The sequence below is a fragment of the Euphorbia lathyris genome, chromosome 1, assembly GCF_963576675.1.
Source record: "Euphorbia lathyris chromosome 1, ddEupLath1.1, whole genome shotgun sequence".
NCBI lineage: Eukaryota > Viridiplantae > Streptophyta > Magnoliopsida > Malpighiales > Euphorbiaceae > Euphorbia > Euphorbia lathyris.
The window spans coordinates 123,583,013-123,601,442 of record NC_088910.1 but is presented as its reverse complement, the minus strand read 5'-3'; the positions used below and the strand labels follow the sequence as shown (position 1 = coordinate 123,601,442).

Here is an 18,430-nt window from a genome sequence, read left to right as displayed (position 1 = left end):
TTTCAAATTCCGTTATTTAAAATTAAATTGATACTATTTTATAATCATTGAAAATAAAATTATTATTTTATATGTTCGCAGTTAAATTGATGCTTATTTAAATTTTTTGATAACATGTTACATAATCGTATGTTTTATATTTATTCATCTATTTTTTTCAATAACTTTTATATGATAAGTTTAACTATTTAGGGGTGTTTGTTTATTTTTTTTATTTCTATTTACTTTTTTAGAAAAATAATTTTTTTTCTAACAACAAATAGTAAACCGTAACAGCAAATATGTAAATAAAAAGGATCCTTAATTAGGTTTTAATTTTATTTTTTCGGATATTTTTTAGATAGATTCTTTTCCGATTAAAACTTTCTACGTACGTTAATCGAATTAAAATTTTTAATAATTTAATCGACTTGAAGCTATTAACTACTAAAATTTACCTTTTTTTTTTGAATCATACTAAAATTTACCTTAATTGGTACAAACATTTTTCCTAAGTGATTAATTCAAACATTAAATGAAAAATTTTACTGTTAAAAAACGTAAGTTTACTGTTCTAGAACCGCAAAAGCATAATAACGGTTTTATTAAAATAACACAAATGTGCCATCCTTTTTATTTAAACCTCCACCCAATCATTTTACACGTCAGACTTTCTATTCCATAAAGCCCTACGGACAATCTCTTATTTACGCAGAGCTTCATTTGGTATTCTCGTAATTAACGTTTATATTGAACCTTATTTTGTAAACCATATAAAGTGAAATTAATCTGTATATAAGATATCTGTTTTTTCTATTTTTTTTTATAAATTCAATACTGAAGAAAAATCCGATACTGTTGAAAAATTAGGACCTTCAACCTTGGATTAAGTGAGAGAGGGAGCAGAGTAAACAAATCGTAGCGAACAAGATAAGGAGGCGGAGCGATGACTGGCACGACGGCGCTGAAGCCGGTAACAGGAGGTGCACCGCAGAAAATGGCGGGGTCGTTCGTGAACTCGTTTAGAATAGCAGCTGTAGCTGACAGATTAACCGCGCACCTTCAGTTTGCTAACGTCTCTAATCCGACCGAGTTCTTTAGTCTATGCCTCGCCCTTGCCAGGTATTTGAGCTGTACTGTGCTCGTATTATCAGAAAATGATAGTATTTTAATTTTGGCTTTTGATTTCGATTGGCAGTGGCGGATTTTGGTTTCTTTCGGTCGAATGTTTGGGTTTTTTCTTTGGAATTTTAACTTAGGGAAAGCAGAAGCAATTTAGTGAACCATTTTATTTCTTTGTTTCATCTTGTTGTATGATAAAATTTATCCAAAATTGCTAATAATTGGGGAAAAGAGGAGGGGATGGAATTCAGATTTAGTAGCTTACTCTTTTTGAATAATCTAGGTATTTCACGCTAAGGGATGCGTGACTTCCTTTACATTTTTTGTTAAACTCTTGTAGGGTTTCATGGTTAGAATGATTCTGAGAAAAGGCCTGATTTTTTTTTAAAGCACGATGATGGGAAGATGATATTATGTCCTGCAGGAACTAGTTTGTTGTTACTGGATTCAGGATAAGTTGTTACATCGTATAAAGTACGCTATGCTCAGAGATATCTGAGACCAAAAAGATGACTGCTGATTAGTTCCTAGGTTTGAAGAAAGTTGGTTGAGGTCTGATAACTTAATAGGGGAAAAATTGGGCTTATTAGTTGCTATAAGCTTGGTACTGTTCAACAATTTCTGAGAGAAAAACAATGTCATGTTGATGTTTTATGTATCCACCATAGTTATTAGACTCGTACTCTATGGTCTGACTTGAAACCTTCCTGAATCGGCCATGACTCGGCCGAATCGTTGGTGGCTGAGTCACCCGAGTCGGTCGAGTCATGGCCCTGCTTGAAAAAAAGAAAAAATTAAATAGAAAATGGAAAACGTACAGGTACTGGATTTTGAAACATCCATTTAGTGGAATAATAAATGATATTAATGTTGAAACAGCCTGTACCTTCTATAATGCATTGAAACTTGAAAGATCCATTTTGAAACAGCCTGTACCTTCTATGCCTAGCTATGAAATTTATTTGTGCTATACCTGTATACGTTAAACATAAAAAAATAAAACGAATAAATGTAGAGATGTTTCAAATAATTATGACTCTTCATTTGAAGTTATGAAATTGAAAGATGACTCTTCAACTTTTATGAAAAGGTTATATATTTCTATTAGGATTGCATTAAATTTGAATTTTAATTGAAGTATTTAACTTGATATAATTTCTATTTGGATATTAAAATTTCATTTTTAGACTCATATTTAAAGTTAAATATGGTTAATATTTTATTTTTTTTTATAATATTTTAAAATTGATCCGTAATCTTACGATTTGACACGATTCACGAGTCTCGATTCAACAACTATGGTATCCACTGTTGGCTCTCAACATGTTTTGCTTCTGATCCTTTCTGATTGTGATAACAGTTTGTGGTGTTATCTTTATTTCATTTCTTGGATATCCTCTACTTTATATGCAATTAAATTTTGACTTCACATTTAATTGATTTTATTAGTATGACATTTGGACTGCTATAGTTCTTATTTATCCTTATTTTTAAATTTTGGTATTTCCTGGACTTGATTTAATTTACCTCGACATATGCAGAGGTATTGATTGTGCAGTTGCAAGCAGTGAAGTTCCTCCCAACGCTCAAAGGTTACCATTATTATTAAAACAGGTGACCTTTCTTTTATTCTGTTAGACATTAAATTGTAAGTTTTCATGGTTGCAGTCATTAGTTTAATGATGGAGCAACATGTTGAGATTAATATGGAAAACTCTTCAATTAAAATGTTAATATTTTGTTCAATATTCTAATAGTGATGTTGATTGAATTTAGTTACACAAGGACAAGACACCCTGCACCTTTGTTCTGTTCATTGGTGCTATTTTTCTTTTTTTCTAGGTGTTTCTGTAGTTGGGTGGTCCGAAGTGGTCAAGAAGACCCTTGTTGATATATCTTGTTTATGAAACTCCGTTCTCTTCCTATGCATGTTTTGGAGCTCTCTAGTTTGACACTTCTTTCATTAATAACAATATAAAGGGAATAACGTATGGCATTGTAACTCATAGTGCTTTCAAGTAGTATGTTTTGATAATTTGAACATCCAAGTAAAATACAGCAAGTAAATTTTAACCATCTAATCAGCATAACAAAATTGTTATCTGAAAATTATTAGTGTTGAAGTTTCAATCCATAAATGGAACTTGAATGATTTTCATTCATTTGAAGACTAAACATTGATATATGAAAACAGTGGTTCATAGATTTTAACCCTAAATTACTAAAACAGTTCCAAGGGAGCATAACATAAGAGAGGATAAGGATCAAATAACTGGGTGAATGAAGTGATATGTTGGTCCTCTTGTGGGGAACAAGAAATGTCAGAGCTTCATTTTTATTCTGGCATTGTGAAGAAGGATTGCTATATATTTTCTTACTGAAGTTATGGTTGAATTAGCTGGGAAATTCTTGACTAGTCTAGAGATGAAATTTCACTTTGTACCCATCTGATATATGGTGTGCGCAGCTGACATATTGTTCACCATCATAATTCTATATATTCTCATTGACTAAGACAGTTTCTAAGAACGTGATACTCTAATGTCAATATGTATGTGGATAGTTATGTTCTGAAACAAATGTCATGTTTTCCTTTTCTTTTTAGGTATGCCAACATAGAAAAGATATCTTCTTACACTCAGCTATCCTGGTCCTTATGATTTCTGTCAAGGTACGTGACGAATTAAAGGTTTTGCAGATCACCATGTTGGTTGGCATCTTCTGAAGTTTACATCTCAATGCAGTGATAGTGATACCTCTCAATGTTCATTGCATGCGTTTCCAATAATTTATATATATATTTTATTTGCCCTCTATCATTTTACATGCTGTACTCCATCTTCCTTACAGTGGCGGGGACGCGTAGTGCGACCGGGCCGCCCTTTTGTACAGTTATATGTTAAATTAATTCATCCTTGACAATAAAGTAATCATAGCATGTGAAATAACTGTGTTGTTGCAATTTGGACTGCGATCTGAACCTTGTATAAAGTAACTGATAGCATGGAAGTTATGTTTTTGCTAAAACTTGGACTGCAATTTGAACCTTCTGTTGAATATGATAAATATTTTATTTGTCATATTTGAAATGATATTATTATTTTATTCAAGCACATATAGGCTTGCCTGATTCAGTATAATCACTCACTACTTCTGTTGCCAACCTCTTCCATAGCTGTCTCTCTGCCTATCTTATTTTATCTCTCAGATAAGATGATTTGTTCAATAGAGAGATGTATAGTAATAGCGAATTGGACGCTGAGCACGCCTTAGCGAGAATATTGTTCATGTGGGTGTTTAAGAATAAATGGGCTTAATAGGAGTTAAACAACCATGGAGGAACTTGTTCACGCAGCTTTCATTATGCAGGGCGTTTTCGATGATTTATAACATGTTATGTGATATTATTCACCTTTTTGTCTTCCTATGACTAGATGGAGGTGCTTCAAAACTAGTATTTCTTAGATTTGACTGTTCCTCCTCATATTGAACATTCTGTATTTGTTTTTTTCCTTTTTATGTTCAACTCTCTTGTTCACTTTGTTTTGACATGATAGAACGCTTGCGAATTCGGATGGTTTCAAGCTAAGGAAACTGAAGAACTATCTGCTCTAGCTAATGAGGTTTGCAGCTAATTTTTAATCCGTTATTAATTGTGATGCTTTCTTAGCTATTAATAATATGATCTATTTCCTCCATTGTATAGGTTGGAACCAACTTTTGCAGTCGAGGAGACCTAAATACTGCTTCGGGTGATTCTCTCTCTGTTATGACAGTTATTATGTCAAGGTAACAACACTTGAGTGCTTGTATTTTATCTTATTAATATTATCTTTATGAAAGCACGTTATAGGTTCTTCGCATTCCTTTTTTTTAAGATTATACCCACTTAATGTTTTTGGAGTTCCTGTAGTCCAGACAGAGCAAAACAGTAACAAAAATAGTTTTGATATATATATATATATATATATATATATATTGTCAAGGGTGCACATCGATATTAAGTAGGGTTACACACATATGCTTACTGACTTTCTAACTGTTCAACTGTAGTCAACTTTTGCCATTTAACTTTTTTGTGTGTGAGTTTGTTTGTATGCATGCATAGGTATATATGTCTGTGTATGGTTTATATTGTATGTGTATATATACATAATAAATCTGTATGCATAAGTTTATGTATGTACACAGTATGCTATTACTACTTGTTCCATATGCTGTTCAATAACTATGCACTTAGGTATTTGTTTGGCTCTTTCGTGGGAAATTGCGGGCGTGCCAGAGAATTATAATATTCTCGAACTATGGAATGAAATTGAGTGCGCTTTCTAACTTCTAAATATCACTTTAAGGAATAAAGAGACCTAAAATTCCAAAGGATTCGATTATCAAAACGATACCGACCTTACAGAAATGATTAAGAACAAACAAAATAAAATTCAAAGGAAATGATGTGCTTGGATTGAAATTAAACTGAATGTCTACAGACTGAGAAATAAACTTGAAAAGGGGAAAACTGAATCTGAGAATTCTAAATTGCTGAAGTCTAGAGATAATTTGCTAGAGTTTTGCTTGGATGTGTTGAGTTGTTGAGTCGTGATTCCTTCCTTTTATAGACGTTGGGGTAACTTCGTGCTTTATTCCACAAGTCACGTTCTCCATATTGAGTAACTGCTCCACTTTAACTTCCACGATGAATTGATACGTACACTTTTTGATTTTCCATGCTTTTTAATTGGCTCACAGAATACATGTTAGAAATATTAAATGACCTCATGATCCCCTAGGTTTATCTCAAGTATCCTTTGATATTCACTCTAGGAAGTTGGTTTCCCCTGAGTTCCACTATAAGAAGTTGGTTTCCCACGAGGTACACTATATGGTTTCCCCTAAGGTACACTATAGGAAGTTGGTTTCCCCTAAGGTACACTCTAGGAAGTTGGTTTCCCTCGGGGTACACTATATGAAGTTGGTTTCCCACAAGGTGCACTACATGGTTTCCCCTAAGGTACACTATAGGAAGTTGGTTTCCCCTAAGGTACACTACATGGTTTCCCCTAAGGCACACTCTAGGAAGTTGGTTTCCCTGGGTTCCCCATGAGATGTTTCCCTTGAGAGAAACTGAGGTTCACTGTTGTTGGAAATTCTAAGTGAATGATGTAACAGGAATATATAAAAAGTTTCCTAAAAGGAAAAGTTTCTCCCATGCAAAGTATATACCATGATATGTATTAGGAAAATTTTATTTTTGGTGCAAACAGTATTACACTAGAATTTCTTGAGGATGGCTGCGTAATATTAATGTAGCCTTGAATGCTATTCGTTTCTGAGGAATTGCATATTTTTCAAGGTGGCAATGCCTTTGGTAACACTTGAGCATCTTTAGATAAAATTTAAATCTCTCTCTCTGCAGGTTCTATCCACTTATGAAAATGGGGCAGATACTTGTTTCTCTTGAAGTTAAGGTACTTTTTTCTTTTGACTTCCTCTGGCATCCTCAAGAGATGAACTAATTTATCTCTCTCTGAATTGTAGCCTGGATATGGAGCATATGTGAAGGACTTTCACATTTTAAAGAATACAACACATTCTTCACAGGAAAAGATAGTAAGCATCTTGTACATCATTTTTTTTAAAATTGTAGCTGCTATGGTATGCAAAAATTCGCAAAATTTCTAATTATTGAACTCTATAATCCAAATTCCAACAGACCGACCTAATGATAGGAACTAGCGTTATTGGTTATTTTTACAATTGAGAGTATTGCAGTCTCTGTGTCACAATCTGAATTTTTTTACCTTTAAGCAGTGTAGTACTAGATCATTATCTATGTTACTGCACCAAATTTGTTAAGAGTTGTAAAATATTTGACTCATGGCTAGTTGCACGGGCTTATCTTTGAAATTTTCTGTTCCATTCCAACATGTGGTCTAATTTGTTTTGTGGTGGCCTCATTGAACTTGGATAAATTAATTAATGCAAATCAAGTTTGACAGTAGACTCTGGTGCTAGATATTGTGTTTTTGGTTGCTCCCTAAAGGCAAACAATCAGTACTTTGACATTAGTGTCTGGAAATACAAGTAATGGACATGTGATCATTGAGCTAAACTAATTTCAATCTTTCGTTTTCACATATCACTTGTTTTGAGGGATGGGCGGGTGTGTTGGATTGAAAGTTAGAATTATGGATTATGGCACTTGACCTAAATTATCTTCGTGATGTACAGCGGTTGTTTGTGGCACAAATAGATAATACAGAAACATCAGCGTGTATTACGAGTCCACAGGAAGCGAAGTATGATTCTCTTCTCCTGCTCCTTTTACTGTTTTAGTTGTTGCAACACATTTTTAATCACTTCTTCTTTCTAATGCTTGTAGCTTCCTGTTGAATGGAAAAGGAGTGGAAAGAAGAACTAATGTTGCAATGGTTAGTTGTTTTGCTTTCAAAGTCTTTGTATTTGTGGATGCGGAAGTTTGATTTATATCTTTATATTTGTTATTTTTTCTTAGGACACGGGACCACAGGTTCCAACTAATGTGACTGGAATGCTTAAGTATGGAACTAATCTACTGCAAGCTGTTGGCCAGTTCAATGGTATGCCAAATGAAGTGCTTCATTTTCAAAGGATTATTATAGTGTTGATTTTGAACCATGTCTTATTTCCTTTTAAATAAATTGGAAGGTCATTATATCATAGCTGTTGCTTTTATGAGTGTGACGCCGTTAGCAGGCACTCCCGTGCTACAAGATTATGTTCAACCCAATATTGCTGCATCAGATCCAGGTATGGCTGTAGGGTAGAAAATAGAAGTACGAAATAGATTTTCTTTGCCTTGTATGTTAAAATAGGATTGTTTTACTTCCATAGTGCAATGTGTTATTTCTATCAGCTTATTTTATGATACTTGATTTTCAGATTCCGATATAATTGAGGGGCCATCACGCGTTTCACTTAATTGCCCCATCAGGTATTATATTATACTTGCAACTTGAAATTTGTTGTTTATGATTATCTTTGGTATTTTCTTTTTAGTATTTGATTTTACGAGTGAATACGTTCTTGATTTGCATATTTTCCGTAATTTAGTTGGAACAAAAAGAAATAAAAGAAAAAGACAATATTCTCAGTTGTTTGATCTGCTCTAGCTGTTTCTCTTTGATTATACCTTTGTTTTTAGTATTGTACAAGTGATTGAGAACCTGATGTTTCCAGTTGCTGGGGCAGTTCATTATAGAATCAACCTTGAATGGGAGAGGGGTTCTTCATGATCTTTATTTGAGAACTACCATATGTTTGCTTAAAATTTTTCTTTAGTTCCTCTACTTTCCTCTATATCAGATATTATATGCTATATACTAATTTCTTATGAACCCAAATAACCGCTGATTCACCGGATATCTATCTCACAGTTATACGCGAATCAGAAATCCTGTTAAAGGACAATCATGCAAGCATCTTCAGGTGAGTGTTTCTCATGGTATAAAAACTTGAATGCGATAAATGGGTAAATTACACCCATAGCCCCTGAACTTTGCACTCACCTTTAAAATTGTGCATTATGGCCACTGAACTTTGCACTCACCTTTAAAATTGTGCATTATGGCCACTGAACTTTGCATTTTACTAGCATAATAGCCCATTTACCGTTGACCAAGTCAAAATGACTGAGGAAGATCTCAAAATGGAGAAGTGCAAGAATTATAGTTGCTTAGAATCACATTCCTATGTAACCACCATTTTCGATTTTCCAAATCACCAGTTTCGGATCTTTGTCTCTCTTAATCGAACAACAACTAAACTACCTTAAAACGAAAAAGTTCAAGAAAGTTTCTTACAGTATCATTTCCATCAACTCTACAATGAAGAGTTATCTGCTATTGGAGTAGTCATTTTGATCAATGTCAAAAGGGCATTATGTTAGTAAATGCCAAGTCCAGGGGCTATGGGTGTAATTTACCCTGTGATAAATGTAGTAATAGGAGAACACAGATATTGCACACACAAAAGAATGGAATTGAGTTCTGTTAATGAAATTTCCCAAGAACTGAGAGATAGGTATCAACAGCTCGAGAGAGATAAAATGGAATGAGTCAAGATCCAGTCCCCATAGGAAAATGAGAATTGCCCATTTACTCTTAGTCTTACTGAGCAAAGGCTCTGCTTACAAGAAGCGCAAAGAACAGAAAGTACTATGCCGATCCAGCCTAATTAACCACCTGGAAGCACCTTCCTTGGATTCCTCCTCTACCCTCCAGCTCACCCGTACTACCCCTCCCTTTCTGCTGTGATATTTTCTTTCACGTATATACTTTCCAGACTTTTGGGCTTTTGCTGGCCTGATCCAAAACATTCCTTTGCACGATCTGCCCCTCTCATGTATCTGGATCATGTTTGTTCATATTGTTTTGCATCACTAGACCTCTGTATATGTATGTTGCAAGTGATTGGTTGTGCCTTATTCTGTGATTTCTTTTTGGATAATTGGTTTAGGATATTACAGTCTAATCATTTACTTTAAGAAGGAAAATAGAATACAATTTACTCGTGTTGGCTTAACTTGGTTAACAGATTCCGGTCAACTGGCTTCACTTTTCTCCTTGTTAAATAGGGCTATGTCCCAGCTGCTATTGGGGTTCGAAACCTATATATTCGACGAGTTTCAGTTTAGCTAGCTGGAACGCTGGCTCCTAGTTTTTTCTTTTTATTTAATTTTATTTTAATTTATAGATGTCAAAATCAAATGATAAAAAAATTTCAAAAATTTGCATGGCTTAAGCCAATCTCATTTTTTCACTTGAAACATCTAAAGGGTATCAATTTTAGCCAATTTACTGAGAATCTGAGATTGGTAAAACATATGCTAATTAACTTCCGTGTTGAAATAAAATTAAAACATATGCTGAAGCTGAAATTACACAAATTTTTGGTTTTTGTTTTATTATCTATGGCTTTCTGTTTTTTCTGATTCCTGTTGCTTTAGTGTTTTGATTTTAGGAATTTTGTTGATATAAATTCAAGAAGGCCATCTTGGCGATGTCCGCATTGTAATCAGCATGTCTGCTACACAGATCTTCGAGTTGATCAGAATATTGTTAAGGTGAGTAGTTTTATAGCTGCATCTATGTCTAATGCGTCTGTTGTGTGACTATATTTCAGGTTTAATTAGTTTCAGAAAGTTAGTATGGACATATTTGTTCAGATGATACAATTTCAGGGGTCTTTTTTGTGTTTTTACCCTCCTTTTCCTCTCTAATGCGAATGCTTTATCCATTGATAGGTTTTGAAAGAAGTGGGTGAAAATGTTGCTGATGTGATAATCTCTGCCGATGGGTCCTGGAAGGCTCTCTTTAAGAGCGATGGACATAAAGAGAGTACTAATTGCGCGAAACAATTGCCTGAACAGCAAGAATATGCTTCTTCCTCACCTATCGATCCTGTCGTCATGGATCTTACAGATGATGATTTGATGGATGTGGACGCAATTGCGTTTGTAGACAAGAAACCTTTTTCGGCTACTCATGGAAGTCAACCTGTTGATCCTAATTTAACAGTGCAATCAATATTGGATAATGCAGTTACAGTTGATCAAGATGACTTTTGGTCTAGTGTTGTTGATCTTGAGAGTGGACCCGGGACCACCATTGCTGGGCTAGGGATGCAACCTCTTAACCCTATGCCTGAGCCACCTAGAAATTTTATGACGCCGGCTCTGGTAACACAGAGTAGTTCTTCTGCATTGAGCCGTGATGTTGGGAGTCAGTCGACTAATGATCTTCTGTTGCAGTTACAACAGTCGCAGCTACAACAGTCGCAGCAGCTTGTCAATAATATAGAGTACGGGAGGTTGTCACAGGTACCCAGAAATGTAAGCAGAAATCCTATAGCAGTTCAGGCCCTACCCGCTCCTTCTCAAACACTTCAAGCACAAAGAGCGACAGGTCATTTGGATAGTATGATTGCTAATGGATCACCTCTCGCCTCACAGGCTTCCATGTCTTCTCCACTGACTTCTAATGGTTTAAATGCCAATTCCAATATGGGCAGGCAATATCCAATCCCAAGGTCTCAAACAAATCCACTCCAAAGTTCATTGCCTTTGCACCATCCCTCAACATCACAGGTTAGGTTTATTTCCTTTGCCCTCCTGTATTTTATTACTCCCTCTATTCCATTACATGTGATGTTTTTGTTATTTTCACTAGGATTAAGGAGGGGTTAAGTGCGCCTTTGGTCACTGAACTTTCATGGTTATTTCAAAATGGTCACTCAATTTTAATTTGTCTCAATAAAAGCATTCAACTTTGAATTTTGTCTCAATAAAGTCAGTCCTTCGACTTCAAAAGCACAAAGACGAAGTGACCTGATTGGCACAACAACGGTAGTCAACTTTCACCGTGGACCAAAACCACGTACGGCTGCCACCTAGATGACACGTGACTGCCACCTATCTAACCGAAACGACGCATATCGGCTAGGTGGAAGCCATGTGTCGTTTTGGTTAGCTATGTGACAATCGTGTGTCGTTTTAGTTAGCGGTGAAAGTTGACTAGTGTTGATGTGGAGGTCACGTCATATTTCGGGTTAGGCTTGTCAATGGAGAGCGGGGAGTACCCATACCCATTGGGTCTTGCCCCATTAGGGTCGGGGAATCCTCAATATCCATTTTCATAGCATCGGGAATGTGTAAGAAAATGCCATTCTTGGGGATGGGTCAGAGACGGTAATAGCTATGCTATCCCAACCCCATATGGATGCTCAACCCATTACCATTACCATTAGGGTTAATTATGAGAATATCCATGGGGATTACCCATTAATATATAATATTAATAATTTAATATTATATAGCATATTTTCTAGCATTTACTAAATAATTTCAAATTTATCTTATTTATATTTTGTACAAATCCGAACTATAAACTTATAAAAAACATAACTTTAAATATAGGCAATTTCCTCTTTAAATTTTATATGAAATGATGGAAAAAGTTTGGATATTTATAAAAAATATATATATTTCATTTTTGATGTGAGTTTCTATTATAATTATTGTCTAACTATTTGTAGTTAGCAAATTTAGTAAGTATTAATTTAGAAAAATAATAAACCCATTACCTGTTAAGGCGGGCATGGATAAAAATTTATCCCAATTTAGCTTAATGGGGCAGGGATGGGGATGGAATAGCTGTTCCCATGCCCAACCCGCCCCATTGACAAGCTTATTTTCGGTGTCTTTTTGCTTTTGAAGTTGCCGGAGTGACTTTATTGAGACAAAATTCAAAGTTGAATTGTTTTATCGAGACAAATTGAAATCGAGTTACCATAAGTTCAGTGACCAATGGTGCATTTAATAACCCGATTAAGGAGCTATTAATTAGGTTTAAATTCAGGATAAAATTGAGTCTTTAGGTCTAAATTATCCTGGTCTTAGAAAGACTGAAAATTGCTTGATCCACAAATTTAAATCTAATTGGTTCTAAGTAATGAGTTAAATTAAATACATTTCCTAAATTCTAAGACACTCTCATTCTTTGAGAGTAAATGAAAACATATGGGTAAAATTGAAAGAAAAAAGGTAAATTTCATTGGAAGTCTAAAAATGTCAGATAAATGGAATTTGAATTTTGCTAAAAAATGTTGACATATAGTGGAATGGAGGGAGTATCTTGTACTTTTGTAGATAAGTATGCTTTGCAGTTGTCCTTCATTCTAAATCTGCCTATTTGATTTGCAGCCTTCTCAACAGGTTGCTGGCCGTCAATATGCCGGTGCATATAGGATGTCTCAGACTATGCAGCCTCAGGATATTAGGAGACTGCATATCAGGAGTCCGTCTCCTGGTGTTGGACAATCATCTTCACCTCTCCCACAGCAGCAAGCAGTCCAAATGACTAGACAGCCGCCATCAGTGCCAGTTCAACTCGACACAACCAGAGGTGATGGGATGAGGACACCGTTGATGTCTCAGAGAGCAAACGTTGGAGCACCACAACAAATGAATCCTGGAAGCATTAACGTTGTGGATCTGTCATCAGACGAATGGCGTCCAACAGGACGAATGCGGGGAAGCATCACTGGTCAAGCTGCAGCTGCTTATGGAGATATGGTGATTCGAGCCACCACCCCCCAACAAGGACAAGCTCCGCAGCAGCCACAACCCAATTTCGCATCACCACCCCTACCCAATAATGTTCCAGCCAACCTGCAGGCATTCCTTGCCAACAGCAGGAGCAGGAATTTCTATGCTTCCCAAACACCGTCTAGTCAAATGACCCCACCGGCCACTACAAATGGAGGTGCTGGTTCTGCTTCTGGTTTGGGTTCTGGTTCTGCGCAATGATCGTTACGTAGTTTTGACTCCAAGATAGGTAATGATGTTGATAGAAGCTGCATGGCTTCGCTATATATATGGGAAAATGGCCAATTTTGAAGAGATTTCAGGTTTATGGTAGTTATATTTGCATGTAATTAGTTTGTAAATTGCTAGTGGAGATGTGGGTGTTTGAGTAGCATCACGCCGGGTACTTTAGCCGAGGTTTTGTCAGCAACAATTAGAACTGGAAAGCCACGTCTGAGCAGCTAACTCACTGATTGAAAGGGCTCAGCCAGTCAGGTTAACAGTTGCGCACAGAGTACCATAGACAATACTAATATGCTTTTTAGTTAGTATATTGGTAGGCTGCAATTTAGTGGGAGCATCATGTAATGGGAAGTAATGGATTAAGGTTTATTTAGTTCTGTTATATTCAGTTTAAGTTTAGCCTAGCTGGCTGGTAATTTGGATGGACTTGGGTCGGGTCCCTGTTGAAGACAGGATCATTTGGTCTGTCAGCCCGCATGGAGACTGAAATTCGAAAATAGCCTGGAATCTTATGAGGCAGATCTATTGAATATCCTAAGGTCGACTAAGCAGGGATCGTTTTGAACAAATTGAATATTCACTCGGATTTAAAATCAACTCTAAAAACTCAATTTAAATAAGTCCGTCTAAAAAGAAAAGATATATACAACATAGCATTAATTTAAGAATTACTAACAAAATGTGATGTCATCCGTTAACTCTGTCAATTTAGCGCCATGTCACATAAGGTACCAAAATATGCTTAAGGTTTGTAGAAAGTATCAATTTAGGTTTCACGTGCAAAATAACACCAATATAGGTTTAATTTTTATAAAATAATATGAATTTTTAGGTTTCTTATAAGGATGATTTTGCAGTTTAATACAAAAATTATTGAAAGTGATATAACGGAGCTTTCTTTAATTCCTTTCTAGTTTTTATTTCTCACGGGATCTCAGCTTGAGGACTGCCTGACGACACTATTTTAGCCTGAGGATTGCCTGACGGCACTTAATTGAGCTGCAATATAACTACTGGTTCTCACAGTAACATCATTACTAATCACTCTAGTTCAGCACATGTTTATGCAATGTTATTTTTGATTTAGATAACCTTTTAGGCTGCTTTACTTAACGGATGACGTGTCATATTCTGTTAATAATTCCTAAATTGATACTATGTTGTAAACGTTAAGTCTAAATTGATGTTATGTTGTAAACGTTAAACCTATATTGGTGCTATTTTGAACATGGAGCCTAAATTGGTGCTTCCTCAAAAACCTTAGGCCTATTTTGGTACCTTATCCCATTTTAATAAGACCTAATGCTCCTCCAGCCTCCTTAACTTGTTCTAATTAGTCATTTTACCTCCCAATTCATTGAATGTCCTATTTATATCTTTAACTCCATAAAAGTGGTATTTTTCACTCCATTAACTTCTCTGATGTACTTCTAGATTGTAATTTTTTAATTATTTATATCGAGGTATACTAATTTTTTTTCTATGAATGAAACAATTGTCTTTCTCCTAAAAAAACCCACTAGGCTCTAGTCAAAATGTGTAGCAAGGTTAAAGGGGGTCGTTTTACAACGAATCTGTTCCGATGCCTAAGATAGTTTATTAAAGGACTGTAAGATGATCATAATAAGTAAATAAAGCTCCAATGTAAGTTTAATAGAATGATTTTTTTTTTTACCTTAGGCTGAGCTTACTCTTTATGCCGACATTGAGCTGTTGAAGATGGTTACAAATTGGAACTGGATGGGCCACGTGTATCCTATTGATAGGAGGAATGTGCCCACATATTGGGGTTTGATATCCCTCAAGGCCAATTGACACATGATTCTCGAGATCAAACGTGATTATGGCAATAACTAGATCTTTGACTAGGTTGAGCGAAACTTCATGAGTCAAGGTTCCTAGTAAGCAGTCGTTTTGCTGTATTTAATTGTGGAGACGCTATGTATTCTGTGTCTTCGAGAGTAGGTTCAGACTTCAGCGCCACCACATGGCAGAGTTATATTTGCCTGATATTAATAGGATTTGTATTTTTTTATTTTAAATAAAAAATATAAATATAAATTATACTATATAAAGGTGATATTGTAAAATATTTAAGATAGAAAAACTTATATTTTTTAATATTTATTATATTATTGTCCTTAAAAAATAAAGTGCTCGCTCGTTCAATACCGCACTCTCCACCGTAACCAGAGCAATGTGACCAAGATCGCGAAAGATTCGAGGATCGCTGAGAGTAACCTTGCCCTCCTTATATCGCCGAGCCCAAGGATAAAAGAAGTAAAGAATCAACAGAAATTCCAAACGTACAAAGAGATAGGAATATACGAAAAGAAAAAGTAACATCGGAAGTATCCCATTGGGTAAATTGATCATATTCATTAGCAGTAAGAGGATTCTCCTCTCAGATCATCTCTGCGCTTTTCTTCCTTTTTTCTGCCTCAGAGAACTAAAGGATGAGGAGGGGCATCCTCCAAGATAAGTACTGCCTTACTTGTATGTCACTAGAGAGGGGAGAGAATAATCCCCGAACAACCTTAAATCTCCTAATCCGAGCCAAAACTTTAGCCAAAGTAGGATCCTTCGACTCAGCCTCTACAAAAGGGCCGACCCCACCAAAACACTCCTTTGTCACTCCATAGTGGAACCCCATACTTGGGCATTGTCCCCCCTTGAGCCTCATCCCTAACATACTTTTAGGATAACTCCGAATCAAACAATATAACCACAAGGACATCCTCAGTAGCTGACCTTCCTGAGCCAAATCCTTGACATTGGGCTCCATGGTATGTTGCTCAACATTCAAAACATGTATAATCTAACCTCGACCATGGGCGGGTAACCAACAATAGAGCCTGACATCAAACTATCCTCCATAGGATCTAACAAAACGTGCTCAATCGGGGAGGGAGGTGGCCCCTTACTTATAGATGGTACATCAAGACCAATTCAGACGTTGCCCCTCAAACCACACCAGTAGATCCAATCCAAGTAGCATCTTCACGAGAACTGCTGACACCAACAGATCTAATACAAGCATCATCGTCACGGGGAACATTGTTTACCAGTTCTGACCCTGACACCACCAGTACCAGAGCATTTATAAGAGTCACACTTGTCTTAGGGGATGACACGCCTCCAACCATTTCAACATTAGCCCTAGTTGCAGCCTCCCTCTACATCTGTGTTAATATACGAGCACAAATATTTGGGTTAGACATGATAAAGACCTCCAATGAAGAATAAAAGAGAATTAAAATGAGTAAGAAAGAAAATCACCTCAGAGAAGCTTAACATACTCCTCTATGCCAGTGGCATAAAAACACCCATCCTTGACAACCAATACACATGGCAGACTATTTTGAAGCATCCCAATACAATCAAAGAGTCCAGAACACTTCCACAAACTCGAATAGAAAGCGCAAGAAAAACAAAACGAGATAAAAATCAAGGAAAACTTACTTTCGATTTCAACTAGATTTCTAGAAAGGAAGAGCAAAACCAACCCAAGAGAGCAGCAATAGATAAAAATAAGTGTAAAATGAAATTCACCAACCTCATTGCCCTTTATAGGTGTGAACGCACGCTACTTTCGGGAAGGAGTCTCACCGAGTCATCCGAAAAAGAAGTGCATTGTATCACGAGCGGGATAAATATGATTAATGATGCTTGGTAAAATGTGACATGGAACAATCTATAGCTGAATTGTACAGAGTCGCCACCTGATCCTTTAGATCGAAAAAGTTCGGTATAGTAGATAAAGCACTCGACTACTACACCTTTGAGAGATAGGTTCTGGACAATCACTTACTCATCTTTAATGTTAATTTAACTTAAACTTTAGTGCTTGATTTATTCCAAATATTGCTATGGTTGATTTTAATTAATGTGGATGTTGGTGTAGTCGAAGTGGTTAATAAATGACTCAATTGATTACACATTTACAATGAATAAGGGATACAAAATACCAAACTGGAATATACAACATGGGGTACAATCCTAATATATATATATATATATAGGAGAGGGCTCTTGTGAGAACCCTTTCCTAGGTGAGAACTACCCAAAACTACGTCGTTTTGGGTAGAAAATTTAAAAAAAAAAACTGAAAAACACTACTACTACTTGGGGGGGGGGGGTCGAACCTTGGCCTCCTCCATTACACTCCACACTCCTTACCATTGAGCCATTTGCTTTTCTTATGTATTATGTTGTGCACTGCTTAATAAACCAAGATCTTGCTCGGCCGACTATTGCATCCCTGAGTTCGGAATCCGAAACTCAAGTCAAGGCATCGAAATATGAATTTATGTCCATTTTACCCGGATAACTAGTGGAAACTCTAGAACAAAATCCTGGATTTCTGCCAACACATCCTGCACAGAGAGTAAAATATGCGTTTTCGCACAGTAAGGCACTTTTCGATGCCATTATTAGAGGAGTAACTGGTTTTTCAGGAAAGCTCAATCTCGAACCAGGAATAAAGCCCGGCGGGAATTGAATAGGGGTGAAGTTCATTACCTCGACCCCAACGAACGGGCATTTTTTTCTCGATCCCGCTCGTACTGGGCGCCAGGCGAAGCTCCTATCCCCAAAGGCCACAGGGTTTCTAAGAAAGAGGGTGCGGGTAAAATCCGCATCTTTATTATTTAATATTTGATGCATTCACTTATTAATATTGATTAAATATGCATAATAATAAATTATTAATAGAAAAAAAAGAAATTTGCATAATAATGAATTATTAATAGAAAGAAAATGTCCATAATAATGAATTATTAATAGAAAAAAAATCCCAAAACATGCTCCAATTTCTTATTTATTTAATTCCTTTATATTTTTGTAATTTATGTTATATAAGAAAATATATTTTTTAAAACATACGTTAGAACATATATTTTAAACTTTTAAAACACGAACTATGAAGTTTAGAACGTACAAGATATTTTTTAGAACATACGTTAT

The 18,430-nt window shown here is 35.9% G+C and overlaps 1 protein-coding gene across 1 annotated transcript; it reads left to right on the top strand.

Annotated features, from left to right (window-relative positions):
- Nucleotides 1-825: 825 nt before the first annotated feature.
- LOC136210872 (E4 SUMO-protein ligase PIAL2) lies at nt 826-13,871 on the top strand. The gene is made up of 16 exons (XM_066002299.1): nt 826-1,101; nt 2,643-2,715; nt 3,707-3,772; nt 4,659-4,724; nt 4,808-4,890; nt 6,515-6,566; nt 6,637-6,708; nt 7,330-7,397; nt 7,481-7,529; nt 7,613-7,697; nt 7,786-7,887; nt 8,020-8,071; nt 8,514-8,565; nt 10,085-10,201; nt 10,382-11,224; nt 12,839-13,871. Exons 1-16 carry the CDS (start codon nt 926-928, stop codon nt 13,442-13,444), a joined length of 2,562 nt encoding a protein of 853 aa, XP_065858371.1. The 5' UTR covers nt 826-925; the 3' UTR covers nt 13,445-13,871.
- Nucleotides 13,872-18,430: the final 4,559 nt, after the last annotated feature.